The sequence below is a fragment of the Astyanax mexicanus genome, chromosome 13 (genome assembly GCF_023375975.1).
Source record: "Astyanax mexicanus isolate ESR-SI-001 chromosome 13, AstMex3_surface, whole genome shotgun sequence".
NCBI classification, from domain to species: Eukaryota; Metazoa; Chordata; class Actinopteri; order Characiformes; family Acestrorhamphidae; genus Astyanax; species Astyanax mexicanus.
Genome location: NC_064420.1, coordinates 16,210,001 through 16,230,397, shown reverse-complemented (window position 1 = coordinate 16,230,397; position 20,397 = coordinate 16,210,001). Strand labels below are relative to the sequence as shown.

Below are 20,397 nucleotides of genomic sequence, written 5' to 3'. Positions count from 1 at the left end.
CTTGCCCTTTTGGAGTAATTTTGGTCAGCCAGCCACTCCTGGGAAGGTTCACCAGTGTTCCATGTTTTCTCCATTTGTGAATAACTGCTCTCACTCTGATTATCTGGAGTCCCAAAGCTTTAGAAATGACTTTGTAACCTTTTCCAGACTCAAAGATGATCAATGAATGTTTTTTTTTAAATCCGTTTTTGAATTCAGATTGGGGCATAATGTGTTGTTTTTGAGATATTTTAGCTGTTTCATGTTGTCAGACAGGTTCTATTTAAATGATTTCTTGATTATACAGGTCTGACAGTAATCAGACCTGGTTGTGGCAGTAGTGAAATAAACTCAATTTATCAGAATGTACCAAACTGTTGTTTCGGCCACTCCTAACATCTCCACTATCTCTCTGAAGGTTTTCTTCTTTTTTCAGCCTGATAATGATCTGTTTATCTTCTATTAATATCACATTTAACCACATGTAATGGTCTTAAAGCAACAGCATCTGGAAGCTGTTGCTTTAGACCTTTTACCTGCTTATCTGATGACGGATTAATGAGGAAACAGCTCATGCAGCCCATAAAATAGCTTTTGAGATTATTTATTCAGCTACTTTTAAGCCCCTGAAATAAGAAATGGTTGTAATTCCTAAACACTGTTAAACCCCTTGAAATAAACCCAGGTACATCTAATTTGTTGTATTTTAAATCTAGTCTAGTGTCATGCAGAGCCCAAATTATCAAGATTCACTTGTACTTACCCATTCTTTCTGCCGGCCGTGTGTGGTGAAGTCGTACACTGGGATCTTCACACTTTTACCCTGTTTGAGTTTGCGGAGTGTGTGGGAGAGCAGGACGAAGTCGAATGCATCCGGATGGTCGAAGTTATAGTCGTTACTGGCAGCCAACTCCTGCTCCTCTTTCGAGAGGACCTGAAAAAAATTAAAAATAAAAAGCTCAACTCAGTTCAGAACAGAACAAAATTATTATTTTTTTTATAATAATGAAGAACTTTTGTGTCAATAAAATTACTATTGGTACCAAAATGATCATTTTCATTATTTTCCTTTATAAATCATTGGATCAGAAATGTCAGCTATATATATCTTATAACAGATGAACACAGCGATATTTGAGGAGTGAAATGAAGTTTATAGGATTTACAGAAAGTTTGCAATAATTCTTTAAACAAAATTAGGCAGGTCCATACATTTGGGAACCCTTGCCATTTTATTGATTTGAATACCTTTAGCACTAATTATTAGAATACAAAATTTGTTGACCTACATACACAGGTGAATACACTCTGACTGAACTGGAGATGATTTGTAAAGAAGAATGGACTCAATATCTTCAGCCAGAAGCCAGACTCTCACTGGAAGCTATAGGAAGCGTTTAGAGGCTGTTATTTCTGTAAAAGGAGGAGCTATTAGACATGTATTTATTTTTTCTGTTGTGGCCCAAATTTATGCACCTGTCTAATTTTGTTTAAAACATTTTTGCACACTTCCTGCAAATCCTATAAACTTAATTTCACTTCTCAAACATCTCTGTGTTTATCTGATATATGATATATTTACCTGAAATTGCTGACCCAAACAGCCAATGATTTATAAAGGAAAATTATTAAAATTATCAGGGGTGCTCAAACCTTTTCATAGCACAGTATATTCTAACTATTTGAGATATAATACGTTTACATACAGTAGATATCTGGGTGAAGGTTGTAGGCTTGTTTTAGTGTGTATGTGTGTATGCTTTGTGTGTGCATGCAGTGTGTATGTGTTGTGTGTGAATGCAGTGTGTATGCGTCGTGTATGTGCATGCAGTGTGTATGCGGTGAGTGTGTGCAGTGTATGTGTATGTGTATGTGTGTGGGGGGTAAAGGCTTTACATTCTTCACATACAAGTTACGCAATCAGCGTTGCTGTCATCACAGGAAACCCTATACCGTAACGCTGAACATGAGCATACGTCCAAACCACTAACACTTGAGCCTAATCACAATAACAGAACTGCATATAGATTTGTTTAGAATTATATAGGTTTATAAAGAGCAACCCAATTACTTAAAAAATAAAATAATGGGGAAAAGCAAAAGTTTGAGCACCCTGCATGATCAGTACTTTACAAACTAACACTGCTTTTAATGTGTATAATGGCTTCTCCTAGTCTACTAGTTCTTTTTGGAAGAATTTTAGAAGCCATTTAAAGCAGTTTTATGTTAGAATATATATATCTGGGCTCCCCCTAGGGCCGGGAAATGTAATTTTCAACTTGAGCTACCACTAAAGAACATGCTTTACACATGCCTTTCTGGACAAACAGAGATACAGAAGCATCACTGAAATTAATACTACAGAATAAGTGCGTTAGCAGTATTCTAGTTACAGTCAATGGAGCATAGCATAAAACATTATATGGAAATTGTTTTTTTTATTAAAGTGGTATTCCTAAGTAAAATATTCTAATGAATGGTATCAGTGTCCAGCCATGACAATCCCTGTAACATCTAATATATCTGGCAGGTTTGTTTTTTGTCAAAATTGCTCATTACTCAATTACTCACATAGAATTTGCTCAGGGGTGGCACAATTTTTGCAACCCACCGTCTATAAAATTCAGAAAGATGTTTAACACACCTGAATCAGTAAAAACCTTCCATGGTGGAACCTTTAGGCCTGTGGGCTCCAGGCAACAGCACTCTTTAAAGATCAGCAGATCAATAATAAAACCCACTGCAGTTTATTAAGTGACTGAGTTCTTCCAGTCTCTTGGCAGCATTCCAACCTTCATAAACTGGCATGATCTTCCCACGATGAACTGAAAATCATATTTTTAAGAATAATTTTAAGTCTTTTCTTTTTTGGTGAAATGCTTCTAGTACGAAATGTAACACAAATATCTTTCAGCATAAAATATTACAAATATTGATGCGTCATTTTTTTTTTATTTCCTAATTTTTCCATACCTATATACCTATTTAAACAGCTATATAGCTACATAGACAGATAGATAGCTACATAGACAGATAGATAGCTACATAGACAGATAGATTGCTAGACAGACAGACAGATAGATGTTCTATTATTTTGTACATGACTGTTCCTGTATTTTATTAGTATTTATTTGGTTATGTTGCTGTTTTAATAGTGCACACTGCTGCTACCAAAAAAGGCACTAGATGGCATTACATATATCTTAATTAAATTATTTAAATTTAACCATTAGTGCCTAATGTGGTGTATTACAGATCACTTGTATAACTTTGCATCACTTATATCAAGTCCACCTTTTAAAATAAGATATTGTAAATTTAATTAATCAAACCAATGACTGACTAAGTTGTAAAAAAAAAAAGAAAATCGAAAATCGAATCGAATTGTGACCCTAAAATCGAAAAAAAAAAAATCGAATCGAGGATTTAGAGAATCGTGACACCCCTAATATATAGCTAGATAGATAGCTAGATAGACAGACAGACAGACAGACAGACAGACAGATAGCCAGCCAGCCAGCCAGACAGACAGACAGAAATATTGCCAGACAGACAGATAGATATCTAGATACATAACCAGATAGTCAGCAACACAGGCAGACATATAGCCAGATATGTAGATAACCAGATAGATAGCAAGTTAGACAGACAAATAGATATACAGACAGATAAATAGCTAGATAGCTAGATAGATAGCCAGGCAGCCATCCAGACAGACAGAGAAAAAATACTTTATTTATCCCAGAAGAAAATTCACAAAATCCTAGAATCCCAGATGTACAGAAATTGTTTTGCAAAGAAAATACTGAAATATGTATTTTTCATTTCTACGGTGAAATTATTTTAATCAGACATTACTGGACAAAAAAAATATATGGCTAAATCTATAAAGTAAAAAATAACATGCAGTCCTAATAAAACCAATAATTTACACTTCAAAACAAGTTACAACAACAATGATGAGTTGTTACGAATGAGATATTTTAAGGAAGTGTGAAAACTCTTTGTGTAGTAAAGTGTTTTATATAGATTAGGTTTGATTTAATATGTGAATGTTTGTTAGGTCTCTCTCCTCCTGAATAACACAGTAAAGTGTGCAGTATGGGAATGATATGATACTCCACCACCCCACCCAGCTGCAGTTCACTGCACTAAAATTAGTGAGGCGCGAACACGCTGTCCTTCTCTTTTTAAACACTCTGGAGCGGATTACACGTTTAGCACCCTCCTTCTGTTTCAGATCCTTCTTCTGAGAAGACTGGACCCGTCCACATCAACAATCTCCACAGGTCCTGTTCAGTTCCAGACCCAACATAAACCAGACGAGTGCTTTAGACCTTTCTGTACTTTCAGGACAATCAAGACGTATACAGTGTCTTGCAAAAGTATTTAAACTCTCAAAAGCCAACATAATCTACTGGCGCCATCAGCAGCCGGAGTCTGAGAGAGCACAGTTGGCCATTCTTTCTCTGGGTTGGTAAATGGCGCTTTCTCTCCCCTCATCACTCCTATTGTGTTGGTCAGCACAGGTGTCTGTTGGCTGATGTATCAGAGCTGGGCTGCAGTTGGAAAAGGGGCGGGGTCTGACTTCACATGTATCAGATAAGGCATGCACTTGTCCTTATCCTTCTAGTGTTGGGGCATTGCTAGTAAAGGTGGGAGTTCATATGAACATACAGTACCAGTCAAAAGTTGTACCAGTTATAAAATATGGTTTTATACTTTAGATTCTTCTAAGTAGCTAAATATATCTTATCAGCTCATCACAAATCACCATTTCATTTGGGTCCAGGTCAAGGTATGTGGAGGACAAACGTTTTTGTGTCCCTTAATTGTTTTCATGTCTTTAATATTAATCTACAATGCAGAAAATAAATTAAATAAAGAAATAAAGAACGACATTAAATGAGAAGGTAAATGAGAAAGTATAAAAGTAAAAAAAAAAAAGTAAAGAAAGGTAAATGTCATTAAGGACAAAAGCTTAGGTCGCACCACAGGGTCCTACAGTGCACTGCATTTTTCTATAATGACTATAATGTTATATTAAAACGTTAATGTTGGGGTGCCCTAGACTGCCTGTTTTAGCTGCATATATACTCATTGCAAATAAAAGCACTTTAGTGCAATGCAAATATATTTTTGTAAAGAAGATTAGTTGGACATTTGGCTCAAGTTCTCTTGAGTCTCTGCACTGATCATCTTCATACTAGGCTACATATGTCTGCTATGTTCTTGCTGGAGTGTAAGGGGGGGCGTGATGTCTGCAGATGTGATAGATCACAGTATAAACCAATAGAGAGTCAGAATGATGTATATACTTGTCTACATTTAACCACAATCAGATTCACTCCATCAATGTGGATGGAGATATTTAACTGGATATGTTTGGGTTTTTTTTGAACGATGAGAAGCCGGAATGAAAACAAGCTTAAATGAAATAGGAGTACCAAGGCTACTTTTAAAATGTAAGGAGTAGAAAGTTCAGATCATTGGGTGAAAATGTAAAAGAAGAAGTAAAAAGTTGGCATATCACAAGTGTATAAACACACACACACAAATATAGATGCAGAGTCACACTCAATTCCCACAGATCACTCTGTTCTGGCTTCCTCTCCCTCAGGGTCTTGGTCTTGTTCCTGTACTCTCTCACCCTGCCTCCTCTCTCTCTCTCTCTCTCTCTCTCTCTAATGCACACACAAACACACACTGCTGAAGGCGACTGGAGTCATTTTCATTCTGAACCTTAAAAACAATTACAGCAGACTCATAGAACGGGTCAGAAATTAAAATGATGACAATTAAATATTTTAATTACCATAGATTACCATACAAAGCTCTGGAAAAAATAAGAGACCTATACATTTGCTATTTATAGGTATATGTTTGGGTAAAATTAACATTGTTGTTTTATTCTATAAACTACAGACAACACTTCTCACAAATTCCAAATAAAAATATTGTCATTTAGATCATTTATTTGCAGAAAATGAGAAATGGCTAAAATAACAAAAAATATGCAGAACTTTCAGACCTTAAATAATGCAAAGAAAACAAGTTCATATTCATAAAGTTTTAAGAGTTCAGAAATCAATATTTGGTTTGGTTTGGTTTTTAATCACAGTTTTTATGCATCTTGGCATATTCTCCTCCAGCAGTCTTAAAGGCAGGGCTTATTAGTGCACCTGACTGACTAAGTTTTTACTAGTCTTAATAAAATTTAGGTTCTGTAGAAATATATATTTTTTCATTTTAAATTGCAATGCGATCACATTTATCTCAGGTTTCTCTATTTCAAAAACTCCTGATGCTCTCTATTCATAATATTAATATATTTCAAATGTGTGTTTTTATTTATAAAATGTATTCAAATAATGGAAATTCAAAGATTTATCCATTTTCAGCTGAACCTAGATTTCTCTTTTGTAGGGGTCAATTTTCCATTCCAACAAAGTTGTGGAATGATTTTAATAATTAGGCAAAAAATGTTAATACATAAAAATGTTTTACTAGTACATATTCTCTGCTTTTTTATTTGTGTTTTATTTTGAGTTTATATGAGATTATTGAATATTGAGATTTTTTTAAAAGGTAATAAAAAATCGCAATATTCCAACTTCAACAAATCAATATAACGCAAACCGAAAAAACAGTGAATGTGTTCTAGAATTTTTTTATTTATTTATTAACATTTTTTTGCCAAATTATTAAAATGATTCCACAAGTTTTGTTATGTTACAATATTACGATTTTTTAATTATTATTAAGGTAAATAATTTATCTTTTTTGCCTCTACCTGTCTTTACATACATTCTTTTATTATAATTAAATAAATATGACAGTTTTTCTTACAAATATTTTACCTAAAAAATTGTAATAACCCGCCTTGCTTACAGTATTTTAATATATTACAATATATTGATTCGTAACCTCTGGAGCATCATACACATGGTATCACCAGGTTCTTGGCAATAAACACACCCTGTACCATAAGTGCTTTTCGCCAATTTCAGCTGAATCATTTCGTTTGCCAAATATCTGGTGCATCCGTATTTTACACTTGTGGATTATACACTCTGTTATACAGCTCTGGCACTTCAGCTTTATCCAAATCCTAAACAGGGGGAAATAATGAATTCTATAGCCTGTGATGACCTGGCACTAATGGGCATCAATCAGATAAGGTCATCCCTCACTGACTTTAACCTTGTTAGTGAGCAAACTGTTCTCAAACTGAGCAGAACGTGAGAAACACATTCCTGAAGAGCAGAACTGTACATCAAGCTCACCTGCCAGAACACACGGGACCTTCACAGCCATTACACCCATTAGAGCATCGTGTCCAAGAGCAACAATAACACTGCTTTCTAACAACAGACGAAACAAACACAGAAATATGGCATTTACTTGTGTTGTCTTTGACTAATACTTAAATTTGTTTGATGATACTGTATGTATATTTGTTATATATATATTTATAAAAAAATAAATAAAATCAGGGCGCATATTGTATAACTATAAACAAAAAATGCAATTTAAATTGTCTTAAATTGGCTGATTGCAAATCTCTTTCATTTTTAGTAATGCCCTTAAATCATAAATTCAGCTGTAGTTTATTATTAGTTTGTCCACAATGAAGAAGTAGAATAAGTCAACACGCAAATGCCGGCAACAATGCGCTGTTCCTTATTAAATAAGAAACATTTTTGAACATAATTACTCAAATATACCATATGAATACTTCTGTGCCCTGAATTCTGCAGTTAAGGCAGTGTTCTTTGATGCTTTTAGCTAATGAAAGCTATTTTTTTGTATATTCCCACAAAAGCTAGTCAGCTAAATGCATGCACAACATGATGAATCTGAGGGTATATACACAAAAACCAAAACACTTTGGGATTTGTAGTAAATGGACTAGTAAAAAGAGCAACTATTACATGATTCCCTTCTGTGTTTTCCACATCGTGTAAATCATAGGGCCCTAGGTATACTAATGAACTCATCAAATGACTTCAATTACTTTAAAGTATAGTACTCTATTCAATATTGTCTCGATAATCTTAAATTACTGACAATTACTAATTCTGTATGAAGTAGAATGATGACTAAGTGCACAGACTAACACAAGACAACTAAGGCCCTGTTCAGTCCTGGCATTAAAATGTGTCCTGGGTGATGTGATCATAACTGCCCAGCACAAAGTACAGGTGTACAGAGAGTTCATAATTACAGGAATTGAGTTATAGGTCTGCCAGACTGCCGAAACAACTCTCTAAAAATAAAAACAAAATTTACTTAAATGATTTTGTGAGAAGTATTAATGCATGCAAATTCAGTGTGTTTTGCTATTCAAATTAAATGCGATGTTATCAGAGGCCACAGGCTCTTTCACAGATGTTCAACAGAGCGTGTGAGAAAATACACCAGCCATTAACACAGTCTTTAACTGGTCACGCTGTTAAACTGTCTGAGCTGGAGTAAAGGTCTAATATTTCTTTCTCTAGTTCCTAGATATGTAGCTCTAAACTAGGGCTGCAATGATTAGTCAACAGAATCAGCAATTAAAATTTCAGCGTTGAGTAATTATACATTTGTAACATCATCAACAGAAACACATTTTACACATATTACAACTTGGTCTTTCTCTCAAAAAGTGCCCAAACACAACAGATTCCATATTTACTCCCTAAAAATCAGTACATTCCAATTTTGGGTGAAAATACTTACCATATTTTTCAGACTATATATTGGACTGGGTGTTTGGTGTGTTAAAACAAACAAACAGGTAACATGTTTACTCCCTAAATATCAGCATTTTCCCATTTTTTTTACATCTTCTAGCAGCATTTTTAATGTGTGGGGAGGGTTTAATGAATTAGATGCTCCCTGGGTTACAGGAACACTAAGGGTTCCTTAGTCTTGCGCTATCGGGCGTCATTTACATCCCGATAGCTCTGTGGTTAGTGGCTAATGCTAATGCTGCTGCACCCAGCCTTAGTGCTGGAGAAACTTCACTGAAAATTCATCTTTAGACAAAATATTGAAAATCTAAGCTTACTGTTAATAAACAGAAGCGCTTTACTTAACCAAATAAACAGTTTTCAGGAGAGAAATCTGTGTAGATTAACATCCAGCACTCCTTTGACTTACAGAATTACTCTCCCATTTGAAGGGAAACTTGCACCCTTGAAAACTTTGATGAATGCATCCTTACTAATGTTGCTTATTGCGCAATTGAAATCCTATTTTAACTAGTCCCTATTTTCATCATAAAAATATATAATAAAATTATTGTGACAATTTATAACCAATAATGATGTTGTTTATTGGTGCATTTTTCTTTTTATTTAGTTTCAGATGTAACAACATGCCGCAGCGGTACTCCACTGCATGTTTAAAAGTAAGAATATTCATAATTTTTACAAAATGAACAGTCATGATATGGCATAACGCAGTGTTTAGAACACAAAATCAGTAATGGGGCTGACATGACCTCCTCCAGTTTCTAGCAGCCTGCATCTTTACTGTCTATGCACTGACCATACACTTCAGTTGCATGCAGTGAGATATTGTAGGCAACTCAGAAAACCTGGAGTGGACGTTCAGCCGTAGGGGTATTCTCCTTTCGATTAAGTGGAATAGATTCTTTTTTGACGCAAGAGGAACAGAACTGGGTGATCTAATATTTGATCTTAAATGTGGGGGGTTCCAAACAAATAATTATGAGCTGTGAAGGGGACACTTCCCCTTTAGCTTTAATGGCAGAGCTGGCCATATCTTCTAGACATTTAAAAGACATTTAAATCTCATGTTCCGCTGTTTTTTAATTTTGAATCGATAGAGTGCATGGCAGAAATAATCGTTGCCTAACCAATTAATTGAACAAATAATCATCAGTTTAGTAAACTACCAAAATAATCATTAGACAAACAGCCTTACTTGAAGCTACTATTGACTCTTATTGGGGAACCTAACAACACTGTGTTTGTTCAGTGGTGGTGTGTGATCAGATCCACACATTGCAGACACTTCCCTAACCATTCCTTCACCAACTAAAACAGCAGAAAGGAATTCTGGGAGTTGTAGGATTAATGTCAAATGTTCTGCAATAAATGAGTTCAGAAGTTCCAAAACTAAATAGCAAAATGTCTCAAACTGGTTCTGATTATTAAAGGCTAGACAAGTGATAAAGGCAATCTGACATTAATTTCTCTTTATAAATAACAGATTAAACATAACACTGTCCAGAACATTCACTCCTACGAAAAACACTTACCTTCATGTTTGTCGATTTTAAGTTTTCTACATAATTTGAACAGACAAACTGTCCCTTACACTGTGGCAAAATTTCTTAATGACCAATAGAAACTCTTCAAAATGACCTGAAATAAACTCTTTTTACATTGATTTCCATTAAAAGTTTACAAGAGTTTTCCTCTCTCCTGTAAAGTTGCTGTTTTGGAGATAAGTGTTTTTCATTGGGCAGCAACAATATGTAATGTGGTGAGAGATAATCTGAACTGTAGTCTTACTTTATAGAAGGAATCCATCGACAAGAGCACGACCCATGGAACATCCAGAGCCTCAATGATCTTGCGGGCCACTGTTGTTTTCCCAGAGGCGCTCCCGCCGCACAGACCTGTGGGTAAAAACCAGGAGATCAGACAGTCTTCATTAAGGATGCACTAAATATTCAGCTAATTAAATAATTTTGCTAAAAATGTCAATGTTAGAATGTCTGCCTGGATATTAAAGTGTCTAAAAATATTTTATATAGTTGGAGTTTTGTAATTGTTTTTTTTTTTCTGTAAAAAATCAAGACACAAATAGTTTGCACACCCTTTCATATTCAATGCATGTATTACTTTTTTTCCTACAATGTAAATCAATACGGGGCATCCAGACTATAAAGGAACTCATAAGGAATCTAGTAACTAATCTAAGGAATTTAGTAACTTAAGAGTGTTAAACAAACCTAAATACTCCAAGATGTAGGTGGCTCTTATCTGGGGTGCTGATAACTAATCCTGTGCAACACAGGAAACGCTTGGTCTTCCTTTCCTGTGGCAGTCCTGATGAGAAGCAGTTTCATCCTAATATTTTTTATGGTCTTTGCGACCCCCACTTGAGGATACTTTCAAAGTTCTTGAAATGGTTTGGATTGACTGACCATCATTTCTTAAAAGTTTTTTTTTTCTTTACTTAGTTGAGTAGTTCTTGCCATAATACGTAGTAAAACATTACTCAAATAGGACTATTCACTTTATATGAACTCTTCACAACTTTACAACTGATGCTCGCAAACACATTAAGAGGCAAGAAATTTGAGTAATTAACTCTTGACAAGTTCATCACAGCTGTTAACTGAAAGCCATTCCAGAGGGCGCTACCTCATAAAGCTGACTGAAAAAATCCAGCCAAGATGTGAAAAACTACTACTTAGAAGAATCTAAAACAGGGTTTTTGTTCACTAAATAATGAAATATGTTTTTCCTTTTAGTTTGGATGACTTTAGTATTAATCTACAATGCAGAGCATTCAAAATAAAGACAAATCACAATCACTTGACTGGTACTAAAAGTACTTCATTTTTCAAAAACAAAAAAGTGGCAAAAGTAAAAAAAAAAAATAAATAAAAAAAATCATTTTGTGCGGGTTTGGCAAAATAAATCCTTTTGATGGCTTCTTAATCTTCACCAAGGTAAACATTACTTAGCTAGTAGGTTTCTTTGCTATGCTGTGCTAAAAGCTAACCCTTGCCTTACAGCATTCCAGATGAGGCCGTTCTGCTAGCTGAGCTAACCACATCAACAGTAGCACCATCAGGTAAGACCTGCTTTGGTAAGAATCATTATACAAAAAAATTATAATGATACTGTGCTAATATCCAAGTTAATGTATATGACAACATATACTTATCTAGACATGCTGATTCTCTGTGAGCCATCACAATGCCTGACTGTACACCAGCCAATCAAAGTAACAGACTTTATTTATTCATGAGCACATTGAAAAATTTAAAACTTGCATCTGAAGAAGAGCAAGTGCGATTTATTGCAGTTAATAACAGAATATTGTCGTTATTAATCGATTGACACCATTATTTTTAAGATAATCCAACACTGGTGGGAGAAGCCCTGGGCCTCAACAGACTCTAGAATCACCACCCTTTAAAAATACCGAAAATCAATTATTTATATTTATTTAATTAAGCAATGGAGCAATTAGGATTTTATGACAATATAAGTTTATAATATTAAACTTGGTGTAATTTATAACTTGGCGTAAAATGCTTTAAATTTGTGACAGTAATCTTCTTACCAATAACGAACGCTTCTTTGGACTGGGCCCCGTGTTCATTGTACCAGGGTGGGCGGCCGGCCGTGTAGATGGTTCTTTTGCTGGTGCGCAGTAGCGGTGGTTCTGATTTGCATTGGCTGGTTGTTCGTTTGCGTGGTGACAGGGTCGTGTTCACAGCTGGTAAAAGTCTGTCCAAAGAGCCTTCCCCTCCTCCACTGAGAAACCACCAAAAAAAGAAAGAAAAATAGCACAGTCACTTCCTGTTGGGTTCTCTTCATTAATTCTAACTTCCTGTGCCATAAACTGAGCAGAGGAACCTATGAGTAAGAAGTAGGTCAGAAGTGTCAAGTTGATCAATAAATGTGTAGTGAACACAACCAGTATATAGTACACAGTAAAATTGAGCATATGCTGTAACAATATCAAAAAACATGTTACAATCCCGTCTTGTGACTTTTGTGCTAAACCCCATGGCTGTTGTAACGCACATTGCTATCTTACACACCATCAACAGCCTATTTTCATGCTTTCTTCCTGCTTCGTTTAAATAGCAACAGTGCTTGTGAATATATCGAAACGAGGTGTGTTTAGGTAAATTTTTGTTGTATTGCTATCTTGACAGGAAAACGCAGGTGCACCACTGACTAAAAACAACCTAAGCAGACATTAACAGTCAGATGTCCATTGCTACCTTGAAAGTGAATTGTCTACACATGTAGCTGCGCCACTGAAATAGTAATTCGCCAAAGTCAGAGTGACATACTGATTGGTTTATTCCATGTTACGCCCAAAACACACCCATGATTAAATAAGAGAAGAGTACATGCCTTTTGCAAGTTTCGAGCTGTGCAAAGGGATACTTTTCCCGTCGTTACGATAGCAAAGACACAGTGACACACCCTAAATCAAGCTGCACAGTGGAAGGTTGAAGATTTGCCTAAAGTTTGCTACAAAAAGGCCCCAAGTGTTAAACATACACATACACAACTCAAATTCAGAGACAATTCTCCAGTTCTATGCAAGTCATTGGGTAGCGTTGTATATAGAATACATGCAAATACGTGCAAATCGGACATACATTTTAAAGACCTACTGCAGTAAAAATTTAAATTATAATGACCCCAAATCAGAAAAGGTTGGGAGAGTATGGGAGATGCAAAAATAAAGAGCACAGGTTTTCTCACATTTACTTTGACTTTTACTTGATTGCAAACAGTACGAACCCAAGATATTTCATATTTTATCTGTTCAACTTCATTTCATGTATTAATATACAACAATTTCTGTATATTAGGCCTGCAACACAGATGCTATTTTGTCTCATTCTTCCTGCAAACACTTCTTAAACAATTCTTAAGCATTTGTCCGTCTGTATGTCTGTCTCTCTCACGCCATCTCTTTCTCTGTTTCTTTCTCTGTTTCTCTCTCTGTTTCTCTCTCTCTCTCTCTCTAAGTTTAGGGAAAAAAAAGATGGAGCCTCTCATGATGACAGTAGGAGAGACCCCTGGTTTCCAGCATTTAATAAAAAAGACCTTAAGTCCCATTACAACATTCCATCGCAAAAAACATGATTATAATGAAGATTCATTGTTATTATGAAGTTAATAAAGGTGAGGCTATACAGAACACCCAGCCTCTTTATTTTGTCCACCAACTGTACCGAATATGCACCAAACCGTGGGGTTTATAACGAGGTGTGAACCGAACTGTGAATTTTCTGTACCATCACACCCCTATTTAATGATGATATGGGATGTAAAGGGAGGAAAATGCAGATTCCTTCCAATCTTTCTTTGGGGAACACTGATTTTGATAATTTTTTTACACATTTGTTACAAACTGGAGATTCTCTTCTGGTCTTTGCTTTTGCACCAGTTCATGATTATAATCACCTGTTAGAAATCACATCATTATTTAGTTTTCTATCTCATTTTAGCAACAATTTGTCCCTTTCCCAACTTATTGTGTAATGTGTTGCCAATCTGAAATGCAGGAATGGATGTATATTAATAAATAAAAAGGTGAGCAAATAAAACATGAGATCAAAAAGTCAAAATAATCTTGTCTGAATTGAGCTAAAGCGCAGAAACCTGAGCATGTGCAAATGTGAAGTACTCGTATTTGCCTCTCACTCTGAAGAATATTCAAACCTGAAGCAAGCGTGATTTGCTTGTGTGTGTATAGAACCAGTCAAAAGATTGGACATACATGCTCATTTAGTGTTTTTTTTTTATTTATTTTCTACATTGCAGATTAATCACAGTTTTTTCACCGTTTTAAAAGTCAAATTTAATGCTTTTTAAGACCTTTTTAAGACCTCAATCATTTAAGACCCAAAAATGAAGTCAAAATTGCTTTGGTAGAAAATAATTTAATATTTTGGAAATCAAAACTTTATGTTTCCCATTTGTAAGCAATATATTTTTGTTTCAATGTGATGCAAAACAGAGCGAATATAACATAAGTAAGTTAGTACGTATGTTAGCTAGTTCGCCGCTAATGTTAGCTAGCTCTCTGTTAGCCTTTTTCTCTACATGGTAACAAAGCTAACTCAAAGCTAATGTTAGTATGTTAGCTAGCTCTCGGTTAGCCTTAAATCTCTCTGGTAATGTTGCTAACTCAAAGCGAATGTTAGTAGTTTTAACTAGCTCTCTGTTAGCCTTAGTTCTCTCCCTGGTAATGTAGATAACTCAAAGCTAATGTTAGTAAAGTTAGCTAGCTCTCTGTTAGCCTTAGTTCTCTCCCTGGTAATGTAGCTAACTCACCGCTAATGTTAGTATGTTAGGTAGCTCTTCGCTAATGTTAGTTAGCTAACCTTAGTTCTCCCCTCCCCCTGTATTAGATTTGTATGATGGGGCACTGTGCTGTCCCTGGCATTAAATGCACTGTTTAAAAATTAAATACCTACAGGAAATTTACAGTAAATTTAAGACAATTTAAGACCTTAATTACCCATGTTTTAATTTAAGACGCTTTAAGACCTGCAGGAACCCTGTTAGTATTAAAGACATAAAAAAATTACACATATGGAATTACATAGTAAACAGTAAAAAGTGTTAGTTCTCTACAATCCCCTGATCTTAACTTGATCAAATAAGCTGGAGATTTGGGATGAGTTGGAGCTTCACACCATGAAGGAAAAGCAGCAATGAACCCCATGAAGACACTGAGATTAAAATACCAAGAGTGTGCAGATCTGTCCTCAAAGATGAATGTGCTACTTAGACGTAAAGTATAAAATATATTCTGGTTTGTTTTCTTGTTTACAGAATAATTCTGCATATGTTCCTGTATAGCGTTAATGTAGTCTTCAATATTAAATGTACAATGTAAAAAAGTCATAAAAAGAAAGAAAACACACTGAATAAGAAGAGGTGTTTCCAAACTTTTGACTGGTACTGTATGTGTGTGTTACTATGGCACAACCACACCTTCAGAAAATGCCATTGTGAGCAGAACTTCACAGAAACAGGTTCTTCCAAATGCCAATCTACACAGTGTTCTGCACAGTCCTTTTTAATACAGCATTCTCCTCTTTTTTAAAAATCATTAACCTGTGATGATCACACAACAACTTTCCAAAACCCTTTTTTTAAGCTTTTTTAATTGAACATGGCTTGAATCTGGTTTGATCAACTCTGGTCAGTTTTTCTCGATTTTTGCAATGTCGGCATTGTGCCCTGGTAATTTTTAAAGGTAATTTAATAACATCATTTTAAGTGCATTTTCTTACATTTTGAGATACTGTTTAATATTTTAGGCATTTTTTCAATTATTAAATTTAGCAATTTTCAAAAAAACATATATGTGTCCAAGAATTCCCTGTCCACCCTGTCATCTTGGGATAACCCTGCTAATCTGAAAGTAACCTTTGCCATCAACAGTTTTATCACAACCTTCACACCATTTATTAAAGGAACTAAAGACACTTGCTGAATGTTCAGAAATTTATAACAATAATTTAACTGAATATTTCTCATATTGTCACCATATTCTGCTGAGATAAAGCTTAAGCTGTTCACCATGTTGTAAAAAAAAAAATCACATTAATTAAAATACTTTTTGAAAATTTTAATCTATCTGTATCTTAGTAACAGAACAAGGTTAGCGTAAACAATTTAACATGCCTGCAACAACTGAATCAACCTTGTTTCCATTCGTTACTGTTGTGACCCTGTCTTACAACATGCCATGACAGAATGGACAAATGAAGGACAAGTATAAATACATGAACCAATATAAATACACAAAAAGCTGGAATTTTTTTTTGTAGTATTAAATCTTATAAATTTAATACTATTTTGATATTGAGTATTTTGATAATGGCTCTTAGTCTCAATTAAGTCTAAAATACAAAGATACAAACAAACAATCAAACAAATTGGATATGCTTTGTAATATTATATTTAAAATAAAACAAACGAATAAATACACAAAAATAAGGCTTGGTATGGTGTAACAACCAATTATATGATTTGTTGTCTAAGGGCAACACTATGCCATAGAGAGACGGTAATAACTTTCAAAATGTGGCAAATGATAAGAAAGCACTTTATTTATATCAACCCTGATTCCCACTGATACCAGTGCACTGAAAAGGTAGAATTGATGGTTTAAACAGAGTAATAATAAATACTTACTAAAGTAAGCGGGCGAGCCAGACATCCCCCACAGACGAATACGAAAACTTAGCCATTAAAACAACAAGTTATTTCTTCTCAGTCTGAGTGGAAGAACAGCTAAGATCCACAGTTTTAGCTTGTTTAGCCTTAGCTTGGTTAGCTTTAGGTTGTTTAGCTTTAGCTCGCTTAGCGTTAGCTATTTTATATTAAGCTCGTTTAGAGTTAGCTATTTTAGATTTTGCTCGCTTAGCGTTAGCTATTTTATGTTAAGCTCATTTAGAGTTAGCTATTTTAGCATTAGCTCTTGTAGCATTAGCTTGTTTAGCTTTAGCTAGTGTAGTGTTAGCTTGTTTCTTAAGGATTCCTCAATAAGCTAACGTTACTCCCGAGAGGCCTGAGAGACAACTGTTGTATATCAAAGCATGGAAAGTACAGTAGACTTATATAGGTGCCCTTCGTCCTGTCACAAGTTTCAAACTCGCCTGAGCTCAGGTGTGTGTGTGTGTGTGTGTGTGTGTGTTACGCCGCTATCAGTCCAACTACACTATAATGAGAATATGATAACAGATTACGCTGCTTACTGTGGACCCTGCCCGTCATATGGAGGGTTCAGGGGAGCAATTATGTTGCAAAAGTGGTTCTTAAGCAACACACACAGACACACACACACAGACACACACAGACACACACACAGACAGACACAGACACACACACACACACACACACAGACACACAGACACACACACACACACACACAGAGACACACACAGAGACACACACACAGACACACACACACACACACACACTTGTGTCAGCAAAGTTGAAGTGAAGCTCTGTGCTGAGGTAAAGCCTGACTTTTGTGACCATTTGACAAAAAATGTTAAGGTACACTGACACTCCTCATCCAAGTCATGGGACAGGAATTAGTTTTAGGTCCCATGACTTTTGATGTGTGCCATTGAAGCCAGAGAGCATATGTGTGTAGAGTCTCTTGCATGGACAATTCTAGCCAGAAACTGCCGATCACCATCATACCACCATCACAGTGCTGTCCACTGTAATATTTGCCCTTTTTGACTTACGATTATATAACCTCACTCCAACTCCCATAATTAATGTTACCAAGCCATGAGCATGCTGGCTATTGTGTTTAACCTTACTTACAAGATAACACCTCACAACTTAGACAGAAGTGGGCTTCCCTCTTAGTCAACTTATATACTTCAGTCTCTTTATTTTCAAGCTTTATTTTTTATCCAATCAGAACAGTGGGGTGCAAAGAACATGCTGAAGACAACATGCTACCTAGTGCGCTAGGTTTAAACACAACCCTAAATAAACCACTGTCTGAAAATAATCAATACTGTGTTTTTAAGAATCTGTACAGTATTGTATAACATAATTTTGCATTATACTTTGATATATCAATATTTTTTTGTTCACTATCAACCCACAACAGTAGTTGCTCCATTATTAATAATAATAATAATAATAATAATAATAATAATAATAATATTGCAATTTGTTTTTTGTTAGAACCTGATGCATGTTATCTGTTTATTCTATAAACTACGGACATTTTTCCCAAATTCCAAATAAAAATATTGCAGATAACAATATAACTGGTGCAGAGCTTTCAGACTTCGAATAATGCAAAAAAAAAAAAAAAGTCCACATTCATAAAGTTTTAGGAGAGAAACATGACAGTTTTCATGCATCTTGGCATGTTCTCCTCCACCAGTCTTACACACTGCTTTTGGAAAATTTTATGCCACTCCTGGAGAAGTTCAGCTTGGTTTGATGGTTGTGATCATCTATCTTCCTCTTGATTATATTTCAGAGGTTTTCAATTTGGTAAAAACAAACAAATGCATCATGTTTAAGTGGTCTCTTTTTTTCAGAGCTGTATGTGTGATATACACAATCAAGCATAATATTTTAATTACCTCTATGTTTCTCCACCCACTGTCCATCGTTTAGCTCCACTCGGCATATAGTACACTTTGTGGTCTATAATTACAGACTGTAGTTGTGTATCTGTTTCTCTGCATACTTTATTATCCTCTTTTCACACTGTTCTTTAATAGTCAGGACCCCACACAGAAAAAACGCCAGAGAGAAGGTATTATTTAGGTAGTGGTGTGTTAGTAGTTTAAGTTGTGTTGGTACAAGTGTATCAGACACAGCAGTACTGCTGGAGTTTTTAAACACCTCAGTGTCACTGCTGGACTGAAAATAATCATCCAACAGCATCCTGTGACCACCAGTGAAGGATTAGAGCATGGGACAGCAATATGGCCCTGTGGGCCAGATGTGGCCTGCAAGCATGAAACATCTGGCCTGTAAGGTTGTTTGAACTATAATGAACAACAATGAAAAAATAAAATGCTTCTCTGGTGAGCTTTAGTTTACATTCAACCCCTGTCTCTGTCGCAGTCGGCGTGACTTTAGTATAGTTTCCACCAGTTCTCGTTTATCCACCATTTGTTGGGCTCCCTATCTCCTTATAAGGGCATTTTTTTCTCATTCACTAGCCAGGGCAGTGGTAGTTTATTGGACAGCGACCCATACAACACAGGTTTGATCTCGCATGAGGAGCACTGTGTTTATTATTTCTTTTTTTCCTTTCTTTTTGAGATCAACTGTTCTGCAATTGGGTTCAACAACCCTCTGGGCTGGAGAGCTACTAGTCTGTAGCACCTCATCCCATTACACTTCATTTTACAAAACAGATTTATTTATTTTTTGTGGCCGGCCATGTAATGGCTTGCAAAATATCTGACAATGAAACATTTACATGATGAAGCAGCTAGGTGGTAGTATCTTAAAGTGTTTAAAAACTCCAGCAGCACTGCTGAATCTGATCCACTCGTACCAGCACAACACACACTAACACCTCACACACCACCAGTGCAGCCACTGCAATGCTGAGAATTACCCACCACCCAACTCATAATGTTATGTTTGATCTGTGTAACGTTCATGTCTATGCTGCCTCCCAACTATACACTGTCCGTACTGCTCTTCTCTTCCCGCCGAGCTCAAAGTGCAGAAGTTATGTTGCTGACCAGGTCGGATTGGAGCAGTAAACAGTAAACAAGTCCTGGTACAGATGCAGCACGCCACCCTTCTCAGCTATCACTGACTGCCAGAGCTGTCAGAACAGTTTAGACAGAACAAGCTCAGAGACACTGTGTCAGAGAAGAGACTGACAAAACTTCAGAAAGCGAGAGAGAGACAGAGAGAGAGAGAGAGAGACAGAGAGAGCGTTTGTAAGAAAGAGAGAGAGAGAGAGGGAGAGAGAGATAATGAATAAACTGGGCAGGCTTACCTGCCGTCGGCCCTCAGTGCCCAGCAGCCTGAGATCCTGGCCCCTGAATAGGCTGGGAGAGTGTTCATAGTGAACGCAGCTCACAACAGAGAAAGAGCACGTCAGAGAGCACTGAGCTTATATATCAGCTCTCTCTCTCACTCACACACACGCTTACACACTTACAAA

The 20,397-nt window shown here is 35.9% G+C and overlaps 1 protein-coding gene across 4 annotated transcripts in view; it reads right to left on the bottom strand.

The window, feature by feature from the left end:
- uckl1b (uridine-cytidine kinase 1-like 1b) overlaps positions 1 to 20,397 on the bottom strand; it is a 54,964-nt gene that overhangs the window by 26,221 nt on the left and 8,346 nt on the right. For 2 of the 4 annotated variants that reach the window (XM_007228953.4, XM_007228952.4), the window contains exons 1-4: positions 20,230 to 20,397; positions 12,298 to 12,491; positions 10,509 to 10,615; positions 743 to 913 (exon numbers count right to left, since the gene is read on the bottom strand). The exon at positions 20,230 to 20,397 is cut by the window's right edge and continues 262 nt beyond it. In XM_007228953.4, coding sequence (XP_007229015.3) covers positions 743 to 913; positions 10,509 to 10,615; positions 12,298 to 12,491; positions 20,230 to 20,297 — 540 coding nt within the window. In that variant the 5' untranslated portion in view covers positions 20,298 to 20,397. The remainder of the gene's footprint in view (positions 1 to 742; positions 914 to 10,508; positions 10,616 to 12,297; positions 12,492 to 20,229) is intronic. The other 2 variants (XM_022677543.2, XM_007228954.4) reach the window with 1 other exon arrangement.